Source organism: Salmo salar, chromosome 13 (genome assembly GCF_965601325.2).
Source record: "Salmo salar chromosome 13, fSalSal1, whole genome shotgun sequence".
In the NCBI taxonomy this organism is placed as follows: domain Eukaryota; kingdom Metazoa; phylum Chordata; class Actinopteri; order Salmoniformes; family Salmonidae; genus Salmo; species Salmo salar.
This window is the reverse complement of record NC_138303.1, coordinates 69,629,557-69,655,834: the sequence shown is the minus strand read 5'-3', so window position 1 is coordinate 69,655,834 and position 26,278 is coordinate 69,629,557. Positions and strand designations below refer to the sequence as shown.

Here is a 26,278-nt window from a genome sequence, read left to right as displayed (position 1 = left end):
GGGTATGTCCCATGGTGAGATGTTGAACCGAGTCCACTGGAAGAGAACCCAGGAGTAGCATATCCTCCTCCTTACTACAGATCCAGTGGTAGGGTGGTGACACAACGAGTTCCAGTATATTCTGAATAGCAAACACCAAGTTAGAGATCAGTGGATACTACAGGACAAAAGAAGAGAATGAACGTGGAGACTCAAGAAGGGAAGAGGGAACAGTGGAGCTCTAAAACAGAGTTCCTCCTCACAGTTTGTGGTAATGTGGTCGGCCTGGGAAATGTATGGAGGTTCCCCTATCTCTGCTATAAGAACGGTGGAGGTGAGTTATATTTGGGGAATCCCCCATATGGGTCGTTCTATAAATTAGGGTGGCAATGAGGATTTATTGTAGTGGACATATTTTTAGGGCTGTTACAAAGTCATTGATAAAAATCTAACTTGTTTAATGTTACAACATTAAGATTTAAAGAGGGAACATAGTTGAATCAAAACCTATGTTTACACCCTTTCTCACGGTTGGAGATTTCACAGAATTGACAAAAATCATGTGACATAAAAGACTACCTTTCTTTCCTTACATTTTTGACAGTGTTATTTGTCGTTTTTATACATTAAGTTGCCCCAACATCTGTGTTAGAGATGTCGACAATGACTATGGCGTGTCTCCTCTAATGGCTAGGAAGCTCAGATTCAGACTCCTATTAGACAGCTCTGCAAGGGTTATAATGTCAAAATACGTTCCTTACTCACCAAATATGGAGCTTCACTGAGCAATTACGAATATTTTCAGGCTTTTTATTAAGAACTTTTTTGGAGGTACATACCAGCCATAACTGGAGTAAATGAAGATAGTGAGTAACAGTAATATTTTGTGAGTAACAAACGTATCTTGACATTATAACACTTGCAGAGCTGTTTAATGGGAGTTTGAATTAGAGCTTTGTGGGCGTTAGAGAGGAGACACTCATCGTCGACAAATCTCCAACGCACAGATACTAGGGAAATGTTGAGCATTTAACAATTGACTTAGACATTTAACTTCAACCCTGAATGAATCATGGACCTTGCTGTCTGACAGGTTGTTCAATTCAAATTCAAATCAAATTTATAAAGTCCTTACATCAGCTGATGTCAAAAGTGCTGTACAGAAACCCAGCCTAAAACCCCAAACAGCAAGCAATACAGGTGTAGAAGCACGCTGGCTAGGAAAAACTCCCTAGAAAGGCCAGAACCTAGGAAGAAACCTAGAGAGGAACCAGGCTATGAGGGGTGGCCAGTCCTCTTCTGGCTGTGCCAGGTGGAGATTATAACAGAACATGGCCAAGATGTTCAAATGTTCATATATGACCAGCAGGGTCAAATAATAATAATCACAGTGGTTGTAGAGGGTGTAACAGGTCAGCACTTCAGGAGTAAGTGTCAGTTGGCTTTTCATAGCCGATCATTCAGTGTCTCTACCGCTCCTGCTGTCTCTAGAGAGTTGAAAACAGCAGGTCTGGGACAGGTAGCACGTCCGGTGAACAGGTCAGGGCTCCATAGCTGCAGGCAGAACAGTTGAAACTGGAGCAGCAGCACAGCCAGGTGGACTGGGGACAGCAAGGAGTCATCAGGCCAGGTAGTCCTGAAGCATGGTCCTAGGGCTCAGGTCCTCCGAGAGAGAGAATTAGAGAGAGCATACTTAAATTCACACAGGACACCGGATAAGACAGGAAAAATACTCCAGATATAACAGACTGACCCTAGCCCCCCGACACATAAACTACTGCAGCATAATTACTGGAGGCTGAGACAGGAGGGGTCGGGAGACACTGGCCCCATCCGACGATACCCCCGGACAGGGCCAAACAGGCAGTATATAACCCTACCCACTTTGCCAAAGCACAGCCCCCACACCACTGGAGGGATACCTACAACCACCAACTTACCATCCTGAGACAAGGCCGAGTATAGCCCACAAAGATCTCCGCCACAGCACAACCCAAGGGGGGGGCGCCAACCCGGACAGGAAGATCACGTCTGACTCAACCCACTCAAGTGACGCACCCTTCCTAGGGACGGCATGGAAGAGCACCAGTAAGCTAGTGACTCAGCCCCTGTAATAGGGTTAGAGGCAGAGAATCCCAATGGAGAGAGGGGAACCGGCCAGGCAGAGACAGCAAGGGCGGTTCGTTGCTCCAGTGCCTTTCCGTTCACCTTCACACTCCTGGGCCAGACTACACTCAATCATAGGACCTACTGAAGAGATGAGTCTTCAATAAAGACTTAAAGGTCGAGACCGAGTTTGCGCCTCTCACATGGATAGGCAGACCATTCCATAAAAATGGAGATCTATAGAAGAAAGCCCTGCCTCCAGCTGTTTGCTTAGAAATTCTAGGGACAGTAAGGAGGCCTATGTCTTGTGACCGTAGCGTACGTGTAGGTATGTACGGCAGGACCAGATCGGGAAGATAGGTAGGAGCAAGCCTATGTAATGCTTTGTAAGTTAGCAGTAAAACCTTGAAATCAGCCCTTGCCTTAACAGGAAGCCAGTGTAGAGAGGCTAGCACTGGAGTAATATGATCAAATCTTTGGGTTCTAGTCAAGATTGGAGGGCCTGTTGTCCGGACCTCTGGCAGTCTCTATGGGGGTGCCACAGGGTTCAATTCTTTGGCCAACTCTTTTCTCTGTATACATCAATGATGTCGCTCTTGCTGCTGGTGAGTCTTCGATCCACCTCTACGCAGACGAAAGCATTCTGTATACTTCTGGCCCTTCTTTGGACACTGTGTTAACAACCCTCCCAGACGAGCTTCAATGCCATACAACTCTCCTTCCGTGGCCTCCAACTGCTCCTAAATACAAGTAAAACTAAATGCATGCTCTTCAACCGATCGCTGCCTGCACCTGCCCGCCTGTCCTGCATCACTACTCTGGACGGTTCTGACTTAGAATATGTGGACAACTACAAATACTTAGGTGTCTGGTTAGACTGTAAACTCTCCTTCCAGACTCACATCAAACATCTCCAATCCAAAGTTAAATCAAGAATTGGCTTCCTATTTCGCAACAAAGCATCCTTCACTCATGCTGCCAAATATACCCTAGTAAAACTGACCATCCTACCGATCCTCGACTTCAGCGATGTCATTTACAACCTGTACGCTCTCGTTGGCTGGCCTTCGCTTCATGATCGTCGCCAAACCCACTGGTCCAGGTCATCTACAAGACCCTGCTAGGTAAAGTCCCCCCTTATCTCCGCTCACTGGTCACCATAGCAGCACCCACCTGTAGCACGCGCTCCAGCAGGTATATCTCTCTGGTCACCCCCAAAGCCAATTCCTCCTTTGGCCGTCTGTCTTTCCAGTTCTCTGCTGCCAATGACTGGAACGAACTACAAAAATCTCTGAAACTGGAAACACTTATCTCCCTCACTAGCTTTAAGCACCAGCTGTCAGAGCAGCTGACAGATCACTGCACCTGTACATAGCCCATCTATAATTTAGCCCAAACAACTACCTCTTCCCCTACTGTATTTTTTATTTATTTTTGCTCCTGTGCACTTTCTTCTACTACAAATCTACCATTCCAGTGTTTTACTTGCTATATTGTATTTACTTTGCCACCATGGACTTTTTTGCCTTTACCTCCCTTATCTCACCTCATTTGCTCACATCGTACATAGACTTATTTTTCTACTGTATTATTGACTGTATATTTGTTTTACTCCATGTGTGACTCTGTGTTGTTGTATGTTGTCGAACTGCTTTGCTTTATCTTGGCCAGGTCGCAATTGTAAATGAGAACTTGTTCTCAACTTGCCTACCTGGTTAAATAAAGGTGAAATAAATAAAAATAAAAGATTCTAGCAGCCGTGTTTAGCACTAACTGAAGTTTATTTAGTGCTTTATCCGGGTAGCCGGAAAGTAGAGCATTGCAGTAGTCTAACCTAGAAGTGACAAAAGCATGGATAAATGTTTCTGCATCATTTTTGGACAGAAAATGTCTGATTTTTTTCAATGTTGGAAAAAAGCTGTCCTTGAAACAGTCTTGATATGTTCGTCAAAAGAGAGATCAGGGTCCAGAGTAACGCCGAGGTCCTTCACAGTTTTATTTGAGACGACTGTACAACCATCAAGATTAATTGTCAGATTCAACAGAAGATCTCTTTGTTTCTTGGGACCTAGAACAAGCATCTCTGTTTTGTCCAAGTTTAAAGGTAGAACATTTGCAGCCATCCACTTCCTTATGTCTGAAACACAGGCTTCCAAGGAGGGCAATTTTGGGGCTTCACCATTTTTCATCGAAATGTACAGCTGTGTGTCATCTGCATAGCAGTGAAAGTTAACATTATGTTTCCGAATGACATCACCAATTGGTAGAATATATAGTGAAAACAATAGTGGTCCTAAAATGAAACCTTGAGGAACACCGAAATTTACAGTTGATTTGTCAGAGGACAAACCATCCACAGAGAGAAACTGATATCTTTCTGACAGATAAGATCTAAACCAGGCCAGAACTTGTCCGTGTAGACCAATTTGGTTTCCAATCTCTCCAAAAGAATGTGGTGATTGATGGTATCAAAAGCAGCACTAAGGTCTAGGAGCACGAGGACAGATGCAGAGCCTCGGTCTGTGCCATTAAAAGGTAATTTACCACCTTCACAAGTGCAGTCTCAGTGCTATGATGGGGTCTAAAACGAGACTGAAGCATTTCGTATACATTGTTTGTCTTCGGGAAGGCAGTGAGTTGCTGCGCAACAGCTTTTTCTAAAATTTTGGAAAGGAATGGGAGATTCGATATAGGCCGATAGTTTTTTATATTTTCTGGGTCAAGGTTTGTCTTTTTCAAGAGAGGCTTTATTACTGCCACTTTTAGTGAGTTTGGTACATATCCGGTGGATAGAGAGCCGTTTATTATGTTCATCATAGGAGGGCCAAGCACAGGAAGCAGCTCTTTCAGGAGTTTAGTTGGAATATGGTCCAGTATGCAGCTTGAAGGTTTAGAGGCCATGATTATTTTCATCAATGTGTCAAGAGATATAGTACTAAAAAACTTGAGTGTCTTCCTTGATCCTAGGTCCTGGCCAAGTTGTGCATATTATATGGAGATCTCAGAAATGCACTGTAACTACTTAACATTTAGTGTCTCCTTATGTTACACCGTGAAAACGGTTTTCATGGGCACACAAATCCAAATAATCCAGTAAGCTCCGACCGTCACAGGACATCCATGGACGTTCAAAAGTGGATTTTTGATTTCAACTTTCACATATGTTGATTTTAAGTCTGGTCCGGTCCAAAAATAGACTTCTATGATTGGTTCAGATTTGGTCCGGTCTGGCCTTGATTTGGCCCAAACGTAGACGTCTACAATGTACTGTGCTGTACTGTACTGAACTATACTCTACTGTACTGTACTCTACTGCTGGTCTCACGGCATTTGACAGTTAATTAACATAAACATGTTTCACATCTCCAGGCCTCAATGCATACAAGCCGCTGATGCGAACCTTTGGAACATCTACAATTAAAAAAGTATAATAAATCTATTTAATATACACCGTCACAATACATCCATAATTGATTTTAATCAGGTCTAAAAAACATTATGATATGACAAAAAAATGTTTTTTAGAAGAACAGAATATGAGTTGGCCTACTGTAGGCCTATGACCTATGTTATCTGGCTATGCTCCATAACATAGGCCAGAGGCGCACTTTCACTGGGGATGGGGGGGACAAGTTTTATCATTGGAATGTGATACAAAATGAGGCAATGGTAACAGGTAGTCCACCTGTGGTAAATTCAATAGATTGGACATGATTTGGAAAGACACATACCTGTCTATATAAGGTCCCACAGTGAACAGTGCATGTCAGAGCAAAAACCAAGTCATGAGGTTGAAGGAATTGTCCATAGAGATCTGAGACTGGATTGTGTCGAAACACAGATCTGGGGAAGGACACCAAAACATTTCTGCAGTATTGAAGGTCCCCAAGAACACAGTGGCCTCCATCATTCTTATATGGAGGAAGTTTGGAACCACCAAGACTCCTCCTAGAGCCTGCAGCCCAGCAAAACTGAGCAATCGGGGGAGAAGAGCCTTGCTTGGTCATGGAGGTGACCAAGACACGATGGTCACTCTGACAGAGCTTCAGAGTTCCTCTGTGGAGATGGGAGGACCTTCCAGAAGGACAACCATCTCTGCAGCACTCCACCAATCAGGCCTTTATGGTAGAGTGGCCAGACGGAAGCCACTCCTCAGTAAAAGGCACATGACAGCCCACTTGGAATTTGCTAAATGGCACCTAAAGATTCTCAGACCATGAGAAAATATTCTCTGGTCTGATAAAACCAAGATTGAACTCTTTGGCCTGAATGCCAAGCATCATGTCTGGAAGAAACCTGGCACCACCCCTACGGTGAAGCATGGTGGTGGCAACATCATGCTGTGGGGATGATTTTCAGTGGCAGGGACTGGGTGACTAGTCAGGATTGATGGAAAGTTAAACGGAGCAAAGTACAAAGATATCCTTGATCAAAACCTGCTCCAGAGAGTTCAGGAACTCACACTTGGGTGAAGGTTCACCTTCCAACAGGACAATGACCCTAAGCACACAGCCAAGACAACACAAGAGTGGCTTCGGGACAAGTCTCTGAATGTCCTTGAGTGGACCAGCCAGAGCCCAGACTTGAACCCGATCGAACATATCTGCAGTACTGAAAATAGCTGTGCAGTGTCGCTCCCCATCCAACCTGACAGAGCTTGAGAGGATCTACAAAGAGGAATGGGAGAAACAACCCCAAATACAGGTGTGCTAAGCTTTAGTGTCATACCCAAAAAGACTTGAGGCTGTAATCGCTGCCAAAGGTGCTTCAACAAAGTACTGAGTAAAGGGTCTGAATACTTATGTAAATATGATATATCAGTTGTTGTTTTTTAATAGATTTTCAAAAATGTCTAAAAACATGTTTTTGCTTTGTCATTTGGGGTATTGTGTGTAGATTGATGGGGGGGGGGGGGGGGGGGGGGGGGGTCTATTTAATCAATTTTAGAATAAGGCTATAACATAACAAAATGTGGAAAAAGTCAACGTGTCTGAAAATATTTAAAGTTAGAAATTTGGCCATTGAAACCATGACCAAAAACAGACGTCTTATATATCCGTAAAATACAGTACCATTCAAAAGTTTGGACACACCTCTTTATTTTTACTATTTTCTACATTGTAAAATAATAGTGAAGATAACAAAAATATGAAATAACACATAAGGAAACATGTAGTAACCAAAAAAGTGTTAACCAAATTAAAATATATTTAATATTTTAGATTCTTCAAAGTAGCCACCCTTTGCCTTGATGACAGCTTTGCACACTCTTGGCATTCTCTCAACCAGCTTCACCTGGAATGCTTTTCCAACACTCTTGAAGGAGTTCCCACATATTCTGAGCACTTGTTGGGTGCTTTTCCTTCACTCTGCGGTCCAACTCATCCCAAACCATCTCAGTTGGGTAGAGGTCGGGTGATTATGGAGGCCAGGTCATCTGATGCAGCACTCCATCACTCTCCTTCTTGGTCAAACAGCCCTTACACAGTCTGGAGGTGTGTTGAGTCATTGTCCTGTTGAAAAACAAATGATAGTCCCACTAAGAGCAAACCAGATGGGATGGCGTATCGCTGCAGAGTGCTGTGGTAGCCATGCTGGTTAAGTGTGCCTTGAATTCTAAATAAATCACTGACTGTGTCACCAGCAAAGCACCCCCACACCATCGCACCTCCTCCTCCATGCTTCACGGTGGGAATCTCACATGTGGGGATAATCTGTTCACCTATTCTGCGTCTCACAAAGACACGGTGGTTGGAAACAAAAATCTCAAATTTGGACTCATCAGACCAAAGGACATATTTACATTGGTCTAATGTCCATAGCTCATGTTTCTTGGCCCAAGCAAGTCTCTTCTTCTTATTGGTGTTCTTTAGTAGTGCTTTCTTTGCAGCAATTTGACCTTGAAAGCCTGATTCATGCAGTTGATGTTCAGATGTGTCTGTTACTTGAACTATGTGAAACATTTATTTGAGCTGCAATTTCTGAGGCTGGTAACTCTAATAAACTTATCCTCTGCAGCAGAGGTAACTCTGGGTCTTCCTTTCCTGTTGTGGTCCTCATGCGAGCCAGTTTCATCATAGCGCTTGATGGTTTTTGCAACTGCACTTGAAGAAACTTTCAAAGTTTTTGACATTTTCTGGATTGACTGACCTTTATGACTTAAAGTAATGATGAACTGTCCGTTTCTCTTTGTTTATTTGAGCTGTTCTTGCCATAATATGAACTTGGTCTTTTACCAAATAGGGCTATCTTCTGTATACCACCCCTACCTTGTCACAACACAACTGATTGGCTCAAACGCATTAAGAAGAAGAAAAAATCCACAAATGAATTTTTAACAAGGCACACCTGTTAATTGAAATGCATTCAAGGTGACTACCTCATGAAGCTGGTTGAGAGAATGTCAAGAGTGTGCAAAGCTGTCATCAAGGCAAAGGGTGGCTACTTTGAAGAATCTCAAATATAAAATATTTGTTGATTTGTGTAACACTTTTGGGTTACTACATGAGTCCATAGTTTAGATATCTTCACTATTATTCTACAATGTAGAAAATAGTAAAAATAAAGAAAAACCCTTGAATGAGTAGGTGTGTCCAAACTTTTGACTGGTACTGTACTTTTCAACTTTCATTTACAACCGAAAATGAACGCGAGTTTAACGTCCGTAAAATACGTATTTTCAACGTAATTTTGATCATTGAAGTTGATCATCTGCTATTGTCTGCTTGATTTATAGCAGGGTCTAGATAGATTTTTACAGAGAAAGCATAAAGGTAATGAGGTAATGTTTTCATGTTTCTATGAGTCGGCTTGGACACAGAGTCTAGCTGTGTGCAATTGTGTAGGTCGCAGGTTGACGTCTATTGTCATGAGTCTTGTCCTGGAGGCAGAACTGAGCGGCCAGCTGCAAAGTCAAAATTGTCTATATCGTAAAAATGTATGAAAACCAAAATCAGCTTATTGGTCTTAATTTAAGGTTAGGCATTGGAGTTAGCAGTGTGTTTAAGGTTAAGTTAACGGTTAGGTTTAAAATCAGATTTTATGACTGTGGCTGTGGCAGCTAGTTACCAAGCTTCCTCAAGATCAAGATTCATGATGAGAAACGCTAACCTGTGTGCAGCATACCCAACGCTTTTTGCTTCCATTATTCAGGATATTTAGAATGACAACCCCATGACACAGTAGCCTGTGATTATTCACAAAATTATCTTGTGATCAGGCAATGAAATGACAGGACAAATACATTTGTGTCCATGTTACACCTGGAATATAAAAGGACACAATGCCTTCAGAAAGTATTCATACAACTTGACTTATTCCACATTTTCTTTTGTCACAGTAGATTTTTTTTCTCCCCCATCTACACATAATACCCCATATAGACAAAATGGAAACATGTTTTTCAACATTTTTGCAAGTGAATTGAAAAATAAATATAGTATTCACACTCAGTTACAGCTGTGAGTCTTTCTGGGTAAGTCTCTAAGAGCTTTGCACACCTGGATTGTACAGTCTTTGCACATTATTCTTGAAAGAATTATTCAAGCTCTGTCATGTTGGTTGTTGATCATTGCTAGACAGCCATGTTCAAGTCTTGCCATAGATTTTCAAGCCGATTTAAGTCAAAACTATAACTAGGCCACTCAGGAACATTCAATGTTGTCTTGGTAAGCAACTCCAGTGTATATTTCGCCAAGTGTTTTAGGTTATTGGCCTGCTGAAAGGTGAATTTGTCTGCCAGCGTCTGTTGGAAAGCAGACTGAACCAGGTTTTCCTCTAGGACTTTGCCTGTACTTAGCGCAGTTCTGTTTCTTTTTATCCTAAAAAAAACTCCCTAGTCCTTGCTTATCTCAAGCATACCCATTACATGATTCAGCCACCACCATGCTTGAAAATATGAGTAGTGGTACTCAGTGATGTGTTGTGCTGGATATGCCCCAAACATAAGGCTTTGTATTCTTGACATAAAGTTCATAAAGATTTTTTTTTTGCAGTTTTACTTTAGTGCCTTATTGCAAACAGGATGCATGTTTTAGAATATTTTATTCTGTTACAGGCTTACTTCTTTTCACTCTGTCATTTAGGTTAGTATTGTGGAGTAACTACAATGTTGTTGATTCATCCTCAGTTTTCTGTCACAGCAATTGAGCATTGTAACTGTTTTAAAATCACCATTGGCCTCATGGTGAAATCGCAGATAATTGTTTTACCCAACTACCAATAGGTTTCCTTCTTTGCGAGGCATTGGAAAACCTCCCTGGTCTTTGTGGTTGAATCTGTGTTTGAAATTCACTACTCGACTAAGGGACCTGACAGATATTTGTATGTGTGGCGCACAGGGATGAGGCAGTCATTCACAAAGCATGTTAAACACTATTATTGCACACATAGGCCATGCAACTTATGTGACTTGTTAAGCAAATGTCTACTCCTGAACTTATTTAGGCTTGCCATAACAAAGAGGTTGAATACTTATTGACTCAAGACATTTTAGCTTTTCCTTTTTAATTACTTTGTAAAAATGTATAGAAACATGATTCCACTTTGACATTATGACGTATTGTGTGTAGGCCAGTGACACAAAATCAAAATGTAATACTTTTCTAATTCAGGCTGTATCACAACAAAATGTGGAAAAGGTCAAGGGGTGTGAATAGCTTTTGAAGGCACTGTATAGTCCCAGGCCTATGTCGTTGTTAGGAGTTATTGACCAATTTGCCATATTTTTCATTTTATTCCTGTAAGCACACACTTGAAACTACATAACAAGTGTTTTTATTTTTGTTTAAACCATTTTGAAATGTTTATCCCATATCACACATTGGCCCCTTTATTAATATGAAGATCTATATTGCTTTAAAAAGTGGGTTAAGTGAAGATACCAGTTACCAGTATGAATATAAGTTAAAAAGGGAGCTTGGTTAGGGTCTCTAGGGCACAAAATCACTAGTAGCCTGCCTATATTGCGAGTTCACAACATACATACATATATATGTCTGTTCTTAGGTGCCTTCCTTGTGCCCTACCTGCTGTACGTTGGGCTATGTGGTCTTCCTCTGTTCCTTCTCGAGACATCAATCGGTCAGTACACCCAACAGGGCATTGTCACATGCTGGAGGAGCTTATGTCCACTTGCTGAAGGTGAGATGTTGCCATACTCCTTCATTCTACTACAGGCAAAAGGTTAAAGGGATAATTCACCCAAATTACCAAATTACACATTGTTATCAATACCCTGTAAGCAATCCATACTTTTTCCTGGTCCAAAGACTTATGCAGAGAAAAGAAACAATATTTAATTTTGTAATTTGAGTGAACTATCCCTTTAATGTCCCACCTCATATTACCTGTTAATTCTCCACAGGTGTTGGCAGGGCAGAGCTTCTCATCCTGATCTATGACTCTATCATTTACCTCGTGATCCTGGCCTGGACTCTCTTCTACTTGGTGTTCTCTTTCAGTTCTCAGCTACCCTGGGCCAGCTGTGGCAACACCTGGAACACAGGTAGGTAGACCTACATTCTCTGCATAGGGGTAAAACATAGGTTACATTTTACCAGAAAACAATGACACACAAAGTTACTGTATATATGTTTTTGGGAGAGAATTCCATTTGACTTGAATTACTTTTTTATTAGATCAATGTGTGGATTTCACTTCACTAAACCATACTGCCAACTGGACCTCCAAAATCACCACTACCTCTGCTGCCACTGAGTTCTGGGAGTAAGTAGCCTGCCCCACACAACACAAAGCAGCATAAGATAATACTGTATAGGAAAACTCTGCAAGACTTCCCTTTAATAATTATCTTACACTAAAATGATGTACAGTATCTGAAATGGCACCTATTCCCTAGAATATAAAATTGTGCACAACTTTTGTCCAGTGCCTGCATGTCAAATGTATTACACCATATAGGGAATAGGGTAACATTTCAGATGCAACTTAATGTAGCTTGAACTGAAAGTCTCCCTCTAGTCCTGTTTACACCTGGTGCTAACATGCGTCCTTTGTCCTCATCTTGTCCATATTCTGATTGTGCCCACATTTTTAGACAGATGTACATGATTAAAAGACGCATTGATCTTTATGACCACCTCCGGAGGTAATCAGGCATTGTTTCTGGATTTCTTACAAGTGTAGATGGATATGGACAGTGAAACCATTTAAATCATCATTATCCCGACCTGTAAAATCATTGACAGGTGGCACCATTTATGGAATCAATATAGGCCTGTGTCCTAAAATAAAATAAACAATTTGAAGTAATATCTGGCAAATAATTTGCATACAGGGAGGGACCAGGAAATCTGTTCACAATTTGGACACATTGGACAGCACACTATACCATGTGTAGACGCATGTCTAAAAATGTGGGCACAATCAGAATGTGGATAAGATCAGAGCAAAGGACGCATGTTCGCCGGTAACCAGAATCCCGATATTTCACAATTCCCAAGAAAAAATTATAATATGAGAACTCGGACAAGTAATAACAATTTATATGCTGCAGTAATGCAAAAACACAAAATAATCAGGTGCGAATAGCTGTATCAAACAAACATTAACTCTCTGGCTTCATTCATACATTAGACCAGACATCACAATGCTAGCAGTCTACCATATTGACTCAACATAAAGTCCCCAATAGAAAACATCTCTTACTTGCATGGCTTCTATGAATTGCATTGCTGACTATCTTGTGTAGGCGACCTCTCGACGCAGTTACGAATCTCCAACCTAACTGTGTGGCACTGGCAAAGGCTTCAAAATATAAACTGTGGCTAGGCTACTCACTGTTTCCAAAATGGCAGATACTTTTGTGGACACAATCTATCTAGGAAACAAACATTTGCAACACTGTTCCATGTAACACTTACAAAAGTGAGAGCACGGGCTTGACAGGTATAAATGGGGCTTCTGTTGCCCTCCCCCAGGCGTCGTGTGTTGGCTATCTCTGGAGGCATTGACGAGGTGGGCAGCGTAAGATGGGAGCTGATGCTCTGTCTCCTTGCCTGTTGGGCTGTCTGCTACTTCTGTATCTGGAAAGGAATCAGGTACTCAGGAAAGGTCTGTATAAGAGTTTATGTATACATGATTACACCAGTAAATGTTAAATTACTTCACACATCCATGGAACTACCATAAATCTGATTGTTTAGGTACAGGTGGTAATTGTGCTATGGTGGTAAGTTTTGTTTTTGTCCACACTGTCCCCATTTCATTAGGTGGTGTATTTCACTGCCACATTTCCCTATCTGATGCTCTTGGTGTTGTTGGTGAGAGGGTTGACTTTACCTGGAGCTTGGGAGGGGGTTCAGTTTTACCTGTATCCAGACCCAGTCCGCCTTGCAGACCCCCAAGTAAACATTTGCACCTTTTCATTTGCACATCATTGAAGAACAAGTTCCAAGCTAAACATGATCAAGTCTTTGCATTCCACTTCTCAATTTTGTGCTGTTGAATTTCTACATGCACTAATGAATCTCTCACCAACCAGGTCTGGATGGAAGCAGGAACTCAGGTGTTCTTCTCCTACTGTATTGGACGGGGAAGTCAAACTGTTTTGGGAAGCTTCAACAAATACAACAATAACTGCTACATGTAAGACTGTATTTCTGATCAATTTGATGTTATTTTAATGGGGGGAAAAAATGTGCTTTTCTTTCAAAAACAAGGATATTTCTCAGTTACCCCAACATTTTGAAAGGATACTTTTTTTTTATTAAAGCATCTATACTTCAATGGATATGTAGAATTTAATACAGAACAACTTATTCCAATTTTATTAGTTTGACCGCAGTTATAATTAGCATATTTTATGTCCATTCAGGGACAGCTTTTGGCTGTGTCTGCTGAATGGTTGTACCAGTTTTGTGGCCGGATTTGCAGTCTTCTCGGTGCTGGGATTCATGGCACAGAAACAGGGTGTTTCTGTCGCGATGGTGGCAGAGTCAGGTATGGTGTGGCCGTCACAGTGGCCTTCTGTTACAGCTCTGTGCTTGTTAAAAACGTATCAAAATGTTTTACGGATGCAGTCAGTTCAGCATGTCACAGCATTATTTAGGGTTATAATTTGTGTTTTAAATGCAATGCTTAAATGCTCAATATGAATGCGAAAATGATAAATGCATTTTAATTTTTCACATTCCAATTGAGCATTTAAAACATTTACATTTAGAATTTTCACATTCCAATTCATTATTGCATTTTAGAATTGGCACTGATAACGATCCATAATGTTGTAGCATACTGTGCCATGACATGCACACAAAAAAACTGCATCTGTATCATATGCTAAGAGCATAGTTATTAAGTTATTTTCCTCCAATTCTTGTTTACTGTTGCTCCTAGGTCCTGGTTTGGCATTCATCGCCTTCCCCCAGGCAGCAGCCATGATGCCCTTGCCACAGCTCTGGACGGTCTGCTTCTTCTTCATGCTTCTTCTGCTGGGAATTGACACACAGGTTATTTACCATACCTAAAGACCATGCCCAGCTAACACAGAATGTTCTTGTAACATTCCCTTAAGGTTCTCTGTTGGTTATTTGACAAATAACATTCCCACAACGTCCTGGGAACCAAACTTTGTTAGCTGGATGTGGTCTACATGCAAAAGTTAATCAAAAATGGGTTGTGTTGATCCCACAATGTACTGTATCTTGATGTCACTTTTATCTTCCTTTTCTATTTTAGTTTGTCATAATGGAGGGAGTGATAACATCTTTCACAGACTTATTTCCTGTTACACTGCGAAGGCCGAGATATCGAGAGGGCTTTGTGCTCCTCTTCTGTCTCTCCTGCTTCCTTATACAGCTGACTCTGATCACAGAGGTGAGACATTGAATTAGCTCCTAATCAACTGTTTTAGACACTGCCCAGAATGATAATGAGTTTAGTTTAACTGTACAGAATAGAGTGTAAGGAAAAGGTCAAAGAAAAAATAGAACTTCTGTGCAGGTGAGGTAAAATAAAGTCGTGCCCTCTGCACACTGGCGTGTCTAGGCCCAGACTGCAGGGTAAAGAATGTTCCATAACAGCAGGTCGTCATTGTAAATAAGAATTTGTTCTTAACTGACTTGCCTAGTTAAATAAGAAATAAAAAAAATCTGGCAGTCTTGTAATGACCACAGTGTTGATTTACTGACTTCATTAATCTAGCTATCTTCAGTGATATTGTGTATGATTGCTTCCGTGTGCTCGATCTCTGATTCTACACTTCACATCTGAATATCAATAGGATCAGCTTTAATATTGCAGATAGATTGTGGCTTCCATCAATATAATTGTCTGCAACATTTCCAATCGCTCATATATTTTTGGGGTATATATACACTACCGTTCAAAATATTGGGGTAACTGAGAAATATCCTTGTTTTTGAAAGAAAAGCACATTTTTTGTCAATTAAAATAACATCAAATTGATCAGAAATACAGTGTAGACATTGTTAATGTTGTAAATGACTATTGTAGCTGGAAACGGCAGATTTTTTAATGGAATATCTACATAGGGGTACAAAGGCCCATTATCAGCAACCATCACTCCTGTGTTCCAATGGCACGTTGTGTTAGCTAATCCAAGTTTATCATTTTAAAAGGCTAATTGATCATTGGAAAACCCTTTTGCAATTATGTTAGCACAGCTGAAAACGGTTGTTCTTATTAAAGAAGCAATGAAACCGGCCTTCTTTAGACTAGTTGAGTATCTGGAGCGTTATCATTTGTGGGTTCGATTACAGGCTCGAAATGGCCAGAAACAAAGTACTTTCTATTAAAACTCATCTATTCTTGTTCTGAGAAACGAAGGCTATTCCATGCGAGAAATTTCCTAGACACTTAGGACACTAAAGAGGCCTTTCTACTGACTCTGAAAAACAACAAAAGAAAGATGCCCAGGGTCCCTGCTCATCTGCGTGAACATGCCTTAGGCATGCTGCAAGGAGACATGAGGACTGCAGATGTGGCCAGGGAAAGAAATTGCAATGTCTGTACTGTGAGACTCCTAAGACAGCATTACAGGGAGACAGGACAGACAGCTGATTGTCCTCGCAGTGGCAGACCACGTGTAACAACACCTGCACAGGATCGGTACATCCGAACATCACACCTGCGGGACAGGTACAGGATGGCAACAACAACTGCCTGAGTTACACCAGGAACACACAATCCCTCCATCAGTGCTCAGACTGTCCGCAATAGGCTGAGAGAGGCTGGACTGAGGGCTTGTAGGCCTGTTGTAAGGCACGTCCTCACCAGACATCACCGGCAACAACGTCGCCTATGAGCACAAACCCACCGTCGCTGGACCAGACAGGACTGGTAAAAAGTGCTCTTCACTGACGAGTCTCGTTTTTTTCTCACCAGGGGTGATGGTCGGATTCACATTTATCGTTGAAGGAATGAGCGTTACACCGAGGCCTGTACTCTGGAGCGGGATCGATTTGGAGGTGGAGAGTCCGTCATGGCCTGGGGCTGTGTGTCACAGCATCACCTGAATGAGCTTGTTGTCATTGCAGGCAATCTCAATGCTGTGCGTTACAGGGAAGACATCCTTCTCCCTCATGTGGTACCCTTCCTGCAGGCTCATCCTGACATGACCCTCCAGCATGACAATGCCACCAGCCATACTGCTCGTTCTGTGCGTGATTTCCTGCAAGACAGGAATATTAGTGTTCTTCTATGGCCAGCGAAGAGCCCGGATCTCAATCCCGTTGCGCACGTCTGGGACCTGTTGGATCAGAGGGTGAGGGCTACGGCCATTCCCCGCAGAAATGTCTGGGAACTTGCAGGTGCCTTGGTGAAAGAGTGGGGTAACATCTCACAGCAAAAACGGGCAAATCTGGTGCAGTCCATGAGGAGGAGATACACTGCAGTACTTAATGCAGCTGGTGGCCACACCAGATACTGACTGTTACTTTTGATTTTAACCCCCCCCCCCCCCCCCCCCCCTTTGTTCAGGGACACATTATTCCATTTCTGTTTGTCACATGTCTGAGGAACTTGTTCAGTTTATGTCTCAGTTATTGAATCTTGTTATGTTCATAGATGTTAAGTTAGGCGTCTACTTCCAGTTTATACTCATATATATATTTTACGGAAACAGTAAATTTACAATAGTTATCTTTTGTTTGTTTTTAGTCCCATCCTTCAGCTTCCCTCAACCCTTCCCATCTATCTCTGAACACCATCCAGTTTTGAGTTCTAAAGGACATGTTTTGGTTCTTCTAATCTACAGGGTGGGATCTTTGTGTTCCAGCTCATTGATTACTACGGCTGCAGCGGAGCGTGTGTTCTCTTTGTGGCTGTGTTTGAGTCACTGGCAGTGGGATGGATCTTTGGTAAGTGTAAATCCACTGTGACCGCAGACTTTTTTTTCACCCCGGTCACGATGGTGGAAAAACATGAGTCTTAGCCTTCATCTCAAGCACTGGAGTTGTAGTGGTGAAAAAGACGCATTATACTATACACAACCACTCTGTTTTTGTAATCATTTGGTTTGTAAACTGTCTTTCTCTCGTCTCCTGGACTTGCGTTTATAGCCGTGGGAAATAAAATCAGAATAAAAAATGTGTCCCTCTAGCACTGGGCCTTTACTAGTATTAGCGGACCGATATAATGTCTGTACATAGGCTGGTCATCCAGGTTTGTACCTGTAGTAGATGGTCCATCACCATGAAGGAAAACAATGCACAATACAGCAATTGAGTACATTGAAACATCAAGTGGTTTGTGATATGTGGCTAGGGTTGTGTGTTTGATTCCCACAGGGGACCAGAATGAAAATGTATGCACTCACTACTGTGAGTTGCTCTGGATACGAGCGGCTACTAAAAAGGACTGCAGCACCCCCACCCCTAAACTACTTCCCGTGGCTATGCGTGAGTTGTCAGTAAATCGGTTTTAAAATCCCCAGGGGCAGATCACATGGAGGATGCCATTAAGGACATGACTGCACAGAGACCATGTGTCCTCTTCAGACTGTGCTGGCGTTACTTCACCCCACTTGTGTCTCTGGTGAGTTAGATTGGTGCTTGCGGTAAATATTGAAAGCTGTACATCGTATAAAAGTAGACGTATGGCTGGACTCAATCCGTAGCGCAGAAGATTGACATTTAAAGTTAATTTCTGATTGAACCAACATTACTGTATACAGCCTTCAAATGTAAATCGCGCAGATCTTCCATGCTATGGCTTGAGTCTAGGTCTTACTCATTGGGTGTTTCTTTTCCATCATATCATCCCAGAGTTCCTTCATTTTACACATGGTGGACTATAAGCCCCTCAAGTTTAACCGCTGGTACATGTACCCAGACTGGGCCTATGCACTGGGCTGGGCCATGGCCCTCTCCTCCATCCTCTTGGTGCCACTGTGGGGGATTGGCAAGATCTGCGTTGGCACAGGCAGCCTCAGACAGGTTAGTACTTAGGCCTAATTGCTCCTGGGCTGGGCCATGGCCCTCACTCTGGATAAGAGCATGTGTATTTGACTAAGTGCCTTATCCAAGGTCACAACAGATTTACCAAGTCGGCTCCGGGATTCAAACAAGCAATTTCTCAGATACCAGGCCAACCAGCCGCTCTTGTAAAATTCTAAATATAGAGAGAATGGGATGCTGAGAACTATACTCTTAAAGGGACACCAATTCTGGCATTTAAACACTTGTTCTACTTACCAAGTCAGATACCGTTGTGCTTTTTGGTAACATTGCCCTAATGCTAGTTAGCGTTGGCTCGTGAAAATTCATCAGGCGCCGAGCCCCAACAGTACAGATGTGAATGAAAGTGTGAAACAAAGCTGAATTTGTTAAAGTAAGCATTCCATATTTCTTTACTAGCGCTTGGCTGTCCTTTGTCACCCTGATGATGAGCTCCCTCTGACCCGGCAGGGGAATCGGCAAAACACAGAAATGGAGACATTTAAGATAATTGGCAACCACACCATATGAACTGCATTTTGCTTACTAAGGAGACAGCCTGGAGCTGTCTAGCAGTGATGTTCATTGTTTGAATGCATGTTTATTAAAACTTGATCTCATGCAGTGTCAGTCCTTGTATTCATCTACTCAATTTTATATTTCCATGGGCCTTTTGTTAGGCACACGAGGATAATTTACCAAAGATCACATTTTAGATGTGTAATATTCCCTTCAGACTTTACTTGGGTAGATATTTGGAAAAATTGTTCAGTCAAGACAACCATTCCTACACTGGTCTAGCAGCTGGAAGTTTGTGGAAAGTGGCATGACGAAGTCTACCAAAATGTGGTCCTTCCTAACATCTTCCCTTATCCAAAGTATTGTAAAGCACTCAAACATTCATAAGTAAAGGTGGAAGGTCACTGTATTTTATTTTGTCCTAAAGGCATTGTGACAAAGGCAGATGACAACTGAGAAAATACATTTGACAGCTTAGTTGTGCAAACAGAAAATTACTGTTCTGTTGTGTAGCAAACAAAGTTGCAAAATATGTGATCCCTCAACCTTTATTCAAATTTCACTCCTTGACAAGAGGGTAGAACATATTTCAAACTTTGCTTGTTAGGGGGAGGTAGTTGCAGAAACAATGGAATGTTTAGTCGACTTCCTCAATGGTTGGTCCAGATGATCCACCACCTCCAGGAGCAGCACCACCAGCTCCAGGGAATCCGCCAGCCATGCCCTCAGGCATACCGCCAGGCATCCCACCTGCACCCTGGTATAGCTTGGTGATGATGGGGTTGCACACCTTCTCCAGCTCCTTCTGGTGGTGCTCGTACTCTTCCTTCTCAGCAGTCTGAGAAACGCAAACAGATAACATTAGCAAAACATACATGACTTGAAGAGATCAATATATTTCACTTAAGTCGCTCAGACATCCAAGGAAGGTATTGGGCCATCTTTGGTCTTTTGACCTCTGGTGGAAACTACGAATGGCAGGAGTAAACTTCATCACAGCAAGTGGTCCAAGACAGTATAAGTCACCCTAAATAAATTCTTACCTGGTTCTTGTCCAGCCACCCGATGACCTCGTTGCACTTCTCCAGAATCTTTGTCTTGTCCTCATCACTGATCTTTCCCTGCAGTTTCTCATCCTCCACAGTAGACTTCATGTTGAAAGCATAGGACTCTAGTGAGTTCTTAGAAGAGACCTTGTCACGCTGCACATCATCCTCACACTTGTACTTCTCAGCCTCCTGGACCATGCGCTCAATGTCCTCCTTGCTCAGACGACCTTAGGGAAAAATAATCAAATCAACCTATGTTTGACCAAAACTACAATCAACTGCACTATATTTGTCGCTCAGACATCCAAGGAAGGTATTAGGCCATCTTTGGTCTTTCGACCTCTGGTGGAAACTACGAATGGCAGGAGTAAACTTCATCACAGCAAAACTATTGGGGTTAGAGCTAGTAACCATAGCCCATTTTCCAGTGTTACATTACAATGTCAAACATATTACCCTTATCATTGGTGATGGTGATCTTGTTCTCCTTCCCAGTGCTTTTGTCAGCAGCAGACACATTCATGATGCCGTTAGCATCGATGTCGAATGTGACCTCAATCTGAGGAACACCGCGAGGTGCAGGGGGGATTCCAGTCAGCTCAAACTTGCCCAACAGGTTGTTGTCCTTGGTCATGGCCCTCTCACCCTCATACACCTGGAGGATACAGTCAATATTAGCAAAACGTACATTTCACTAAAATAGTCACTCAAGACATCCAAGGAATGTATTGGGCCATCTTCAGTCTTTCAACCTCTGGTGGAAACTACAAATAGCAGGAGTAAACGTCACAGATAGTGGCCAAAGGAAAGAGGAAACATTGCCCTGAAATGGACAATTCATGCAGGCCCCCCCTCACCTGAATGAGCACACCAGGCTGGTTGTCTGAGTAGGTGGTGAAGGTCTGGGTCTGCTTGGTTGGGATGGTGGTGTTACGTTTGATCAGGACGGTCATGACACCTCCAGCGGTCTCAATACCCAGGGACAGGGGTGTGACGTCCAGCAAAAGCAGGTCCTGGACATTCTCAGACTTGTCACCTGAAAGTATGGCTGCCTGGACAGCTGAAAATGAGACTGGAGGTTAGATGCATGGAAAAACATTACTGTAGACCCACTGTGCAATTGTCGCTCAGACATCCAAGGAAGGTATTGGGCCATCTTTGGTCTTTCAACCTCTGGTGGAAACTACGAATGGCAGGATCAAACTTCATCACAGCACAACTATTGAGTTAAGGCTCATTATAGAAGCCCATTGGCCACGAGCGAACACAAGATGATCAGTGACCCACCTGCGCCATACGCCACAGCTTCGTCGGGGTTGATGCTCTTGTTGAGCTCTTTGCCGTTGAAGAAATCTTGGAGCAGTTTCTGGATCTTGGGGATACGAGTGGAGCCTCCGACCAGAACGATGTCGTGCACCTGGGCTTTGTCCATCTTGGCATCGCGGAGGGATTTCTCCACTGGGTCAAGGGTGCCACGGAAAAGGTCTGCATTGAGCTCCTCAAAGCGAGCCCTGGTGATGGAGGTGTAGAAGTCAATTCCCTCGTACAAAGAGTCGATCTCGATGCTGGCCTGGGTGCTGGAGGACAGGGTGCGCTTTGCCCTCTCACATGCGGTACGGAGACGGCGAACAGCCCTCTTGTTGTCGCTGATGTCTTTCTTGTACTTGCGCTTGAACTCCGCGATGAAGTGGTTGACCATGCGGTTGTCAAAGTCTTCTCCACCCAGATGGGTGTCTCCGGCAGTGGACTTGACCTCAAAGATGCCATCCTCGATGGTCAGGATGGACACGTCAAAGGTGCCGCCACCCAGATCAAAGATAAGGACATTCCTTTCAGCACCGACCTGAAGCAGAGGAGAACATTCAGTATTTGCAATGAGGGAGTACAAGCCATGCCTGATCTATGACATGGCTAAATATTCGCTCAGACATCCAAGGAAGGTATTGGGCCATCTTTGGTCTTTCAACCTCTGGTGGAAACTACGAATGGCAGGAATAAACTTCATCACAGCAAATAAGCATTGCAGTCCTTTTCAACAGAAAAAGATCATAAAAGGAGTTCACCTTCTTGTCCAAGCCGTAGGCAATGGCAGCAGCAGTTGGCTCATTGATGATACGCAGCACATTCAGCCCCGAGATGGTACCAGCATCTTTGGTTGCCTGGCGCTGGGAGTCGTTGAAGTAGGCAGGTACGGTAACAACTGCATTGTTGACAGTCTAGGGAGAGAATGTCAATGACGCATTGAATAATCCAATAGACCATTCATGGTAAACTAAAACGACACTTTCCTGGACAGAACAAAATAGCCACAACACAATTTGAGTCCAATTTAAACACTTACTTTTCCAAGGTAGGCCTCAGCAATCTCCTTCATCTTGACCAGAACCATGGATGAAATTTCTTCTGGGTAGAATGACTTAGTCTCGCCTTTGTATTCAACTTGGAGCTTAGGCCGAGTAGAATCATTGATAACTTCAAAGGGCCAATGCTTCATGTCCGATTGAACAACTCCATCATCAAACCTGCGGCCAATCAGTCTCTTAGCATCTGCAACAAGACAACCAGTTAGATTTAACATTTTCTACGGCGACATGGAGTCAAGTGAGTTAAATGGCTTGTCACTCAGACATCCAAGGAAGGTTTTGGGCCATCTCTGGTCTTTCAACCTCTGGTGGAAACTACGAATGGCAGGAATAAACTTCATCACAGTGAACAAGCCAAAAATTAAATTTAACCATTCATATCTACTAATTTTACAAGACATTACCAGAATGTAAAAACATACCGAATACTGTGTTGCAGGGGTTCATGGCAACCTGATTCTTAGCAGCATCCCCGATTAGCCTCTCAGAGTCAGTGAAGGCAACGTAGCTTGGAGTGGTCCTGTTGCCCTGGTCGTTGGCAATGATTTCAACCTTGCCATGCTGGAACACACCCACACAGGAGTAGGTGGTCCCGAGATCGATGCCGACTGCTGGTCCCTTAGACATGTTACCTAGAGAATGAAGAACGGCTGGGTGTTAGGTAACAAATGGATACTATGCAAGAATACAACAAACGCAGTAAACAAATCAGTGTTCACTAGAAACCAATGGTCATCAAAATACATCGGTCATTTTTAAACATTAGTTACCCCTCTAAGAATCCCCAGACTGTACATTGTGATATTTACACAATATGAGCCCCAAGTACCATCCTAGGAATGTTAAAATGTGGGACAGGCCTTTGAAAACTGTTACATTAGTGTTCATATTTGCAATGGGTATTCCTCAACCTACTCTAACTAGAGTAAGATTGATGTGACACTGTAATGTCAAGTGTATGGTCGAGTCCGGTGGTGTTATGGTCATTGGACGTCTTGACTGACGTACAACGCGAAACATCCCCACTTCTGTCATTGATGTTTGAGACAGGATAGAAAATTATTTTACAAAGTAGAGCCTTGTAGCTACATTGACATGGGTTGTCAGGGATAAATCCATATGTATATTTTCCCACCTCGGGCACTCCCTAGCACGTTTGCCTCTTCAGGAGCAGGCATAAAAGTAGATGAGCAATTATAGTCACTGTAGTTAATTACCACAATGCTCTCAAGTGTAGAAAATTGACCCGTTGGAAATGACGAACTACCTACTACATGGCACAGTTCAGGCTGAAACTGATTTAACTTGATAAGCTGCAATGAGTGCACTGAGTTCAGGGGGATTACTGACTCAAGTCAATTAGTGGTTTGAAAAAACTAACAATATGACCACCACATCTTAAGATATTGGACAACACATGGTAAGTGCCACTAAGCATAAACCGCAGCCATTTCCTGGTTGCTGAAACTAATAGTTCGCCTTATCTCAGTTTATGCGAGAATGGTCGTACCAGCGAAACCACTGAATTCTTGTCCAAAGCCAAAAATTTGATATTATCAGTTGGTGTACAAAAAAAAAGTAAAAACAGAAAGGAAACTTCAGAACCGGAAGCACAGAAATGGCGCACCTAGATCAGATCTACCGCTTCTTAAGACTTTCAATGAGAGGTCTATAACTCGCATGTGAATTATGGTCAGGTCGCCCAAAAAGTTGATTCAGGTGGTTTGATACCATTGATACCACAGCGACCGTCCTCCATTTTAGGTCCTACGCTCAAAATACTGATCGCTATAAAGAGATCATAAAGTATAACAGGAACCAAAGTTAAATATTTGTCCCCCGAACAGCCTATGAGAATAAGTAAAAACAAAAGTAACGACTAACCAATAAAGCTGTTTAATTCAAGATAGTGCTCATGTCTACACCAAGTTAAGCAACAGATACCGGTAAGTACCGGTATTACACTTCAGTAAAAACTATCGACGTCCATATGTGCGTCACATCACGCGAGGTGCTGAGTTTCTAGAACGTTCTAGAACTAGGCCGACCACGAGGGTGGTCGCGCGCCATATCCTGGTATACCGCATACAAACCTTCAGTTATCTAGCGCAGTGACAAAAACATTTTGAAACTGTCGATCGAATGTAGTCAACTAATTATTAACTGTTATGCATTAATCACGATATTACAAAGGTCGACCGACTGGTTAGCAAGCAAAGGTCAGCTAAAAGCTAACAAGTTACCCAACGTTAACAGTTAAATTATATAAAATCAGATAATGTAAATATGTTGCTGTAATTCGAGTTAACTAGATCAGTTAGGTAGGTTTTACAAGGTTTAATTTGTCGACTATGTGATATTTGATAAAGCTACAACGCCAACTGGTTAATTTACGTTATCCAGCCTTGTCTTCCGGATATAAAATGTATCTGCTTGTTGCCAGCAAAATAAATTACTGCTGTGAACAACAACAAAAAAATGATTATTACATTATTATTAAATTAAACTATTTTGTACTTACCGAATTAATTATTTGACCGAAGGTGATGCTGATGTTGATCGGAGTTGAACAATGGCGAAGCCTCCCTTTCTTCGCCTTGTGTGTTATGAGAGAAAGAAGGAAGGATAAGTCTACCATTACTATATAAACGGCAAGCCAACCAATCATAGCTCAGGATTCATCTTGACATTCCAAAATACCAATAAAAACACAGGCTGTTGCTCCCGCCCACTGCCTATGAAGACGTCGGGTTGCGTTCGCACCGGATACATTTTTTTTTTTCACATTTATTTAACCAGGTAGGCTAGTTGAGAACAAGTTCTCATTTGCAACTGCAACCTGGCTAAGATAAAGCATAGCAGTTCGACACTTACAACAACACAGTTACACATGGCAATAAACAAAACATACAGTCAATAATACAGTAGAAAAAAAATAAAACAGAAAGTCTACATACAGTGAGTGCAAATGAGGTAAGATAAGGGAGTTAAGGCAATAAATAGGCCATGGTGGCGAAGTAATTACAATATAGCAATTAAACACTGAAATGGTAGATGTGCAGAAGATGAATGTGCAAGTAGAGATACTGGGGTGCAAAGGAGCAAGATAAATTCATAAATACAGTATGGGGATGAGGTCGATATACTCGACAACAATCAGTCGATATACTGCAATCAGTCGATGTACTCGACAACTATCATCAGAAATCATGCGATTTAAATCAGACAATGGGGCCCGCCTGATTCACAAGTGGGTCAGAAGGTTCAAATCAACGTTTCATGTCGTGGTGTAGATGTACTATATTGACAATGACACAATAACGCGAGATCACATTTCCAGCATGGCCGACAACCAGACCTCCCTTGCCCGCCATAGGAAGCAAAATTTTAATTATTAAATTATAAGTGAGCATTGCATTTGCAGTTCCTAAATTATTTAAAACATAGTTTTAAACTCTGAACGAGCTTCGGCAACTCGTGGCCCAGCTGACTAGCTTTACTGACATTGCTAGCCCTCGGGCGCGTTCCAGGGTGCAGGTCGACAAGGGTGCGTTCATCGCTAGGCTGTGGTTACGTTGTTAGCCCGCAGCCGCGTCACAGGTCTACATGGGTGCGTTCCAGGTGGTCTTTTGGCTTAAACATTTCTGGGTGTATTATAACGGATATTTAACATAACAGATTAGCATAATTGGTTCAGATTATTTTATGATTTATTGGCCTCTACTTTTATTTATTTTTTACAAATCCCAAATCACTATTGCAGGGATGACCAACTGTATTCCTGGAGAGCGACCATCCTGTAGGTTTTTGCTCCAAACCCAGCAGTAACTAACGTGATTCAACT

General features: G+C 42.4%; 2 protein-coding genes and 3 non-coding genes across 6 annotated transcripts; 1 reads left to right on the top strand and 4 right to left on the bottom strand.

Moving 5' to 3' along the window:
* The first annotated feature begins 42 nt into the window (after positions 1 to 42).
* LOC106567643 (sodium- and chloride-dependent GABA transporter 2) lies at positions 43 to 19,133 on the top strand. 2 transcript variants are annotated; one of them, XM_045693496.2, is made up of 14 exons: positions 43 to 313; positions 11,092 to 11,226; positions 11,450 to 11,590; positions 11,724 to 11,811; positions 13,026 to 13,158; positions 13,317 to 13,451; positions 13,589 to 13,692; positions 13,922 to 14,046; positions 14,443 to 14,555; positions 14,785 to 14,922; positions 17,345 to 17,426; positions 18,002 to 18,102; positions 18,333 to 18,503; positions 18,924 to 19,133. In XM_045693496.2, exons 1-14 carry the CDS (start codon positions 178 to 180, stop codon positions 19,032 to 19,034), a joined length of 1,713 nt encoding a protein of 570 aa, XP_045549452.1. In that variant the 5' UTR covers positions 43 to 177; the 3' UTR covers positions 19,035 to 19,133. The 2 variants fall into 2 exon arrangements, with proteins under 2 accessions (XP_045549452.1, XP_013992650.1); XM_014137175.3 differs by having other exon boundaries at positions 44 to 313; positions 17,324 to 17,426.
* Positions 19,134 to 19,410: 277 nt separating this feature from the next.
* hspa8 (heat shock protein 8) lies at positions 19,411 to 25,020 on the bottom strand. Its single transcript, NM_001139607.1, has 9 exons — positions 24,956 to 25,020; positions 22,857 to 23,066; positions 22,413 to 22,618; positions 22,135 to 22,287; positions 21,359 to 21,914; positions 20,929 to 21,131; positions 20,528 to 20,726; positions 20,066 to 20,298; positions 19,411 to 19,860 (listed from the first exon to the last, which is right to left on the bottom strand). Exons 2-9 carry the CDS (start codon positions 23,059 to 23,061, stop codon positions 19,660 to 19,662), a joined length of 1,956 nt encoding a protein of 651 aa, NP_001133079.1. The 5' UTR covers positions 23,062 to 23,066; positions 24,956 to 25,020; the 3' UTR covers positions 19,411 to 19,659.
* LOC123726247 (small nucleolar RNA SNORD14) lies at positions 20,364 to 20,457 on the bottom strand. The gene has a single exon (XR_006758639.1). It is a non-coding gene; the product is annotated as a small nucleolar RNA SNORD14 (small nucleolar RNA).
* LOC123726246 (small nucleolar RNA SNORD14) lies at positions 21,991 to 22,084 on the bottom strand. Its single transcript, XR_006758638.1, has one exon. It is a non-coding gene; the product is annotated as a small nucleolar RNA SNORD14 (small nucleolar RNA).
* On the bottom strand, positions 22,690 to 22,783 carry LOC123726245 (small nucleolar RNA SNORD14). The gene has a single exon (XR_006758637.1). It is a non-coding gene; the product is annotated as a small nucleolar RNA SNORD14 (small nucleolar RNA).
* Positions 25,021 to 26,278: the final 1,258 nt, after the last annotated feature.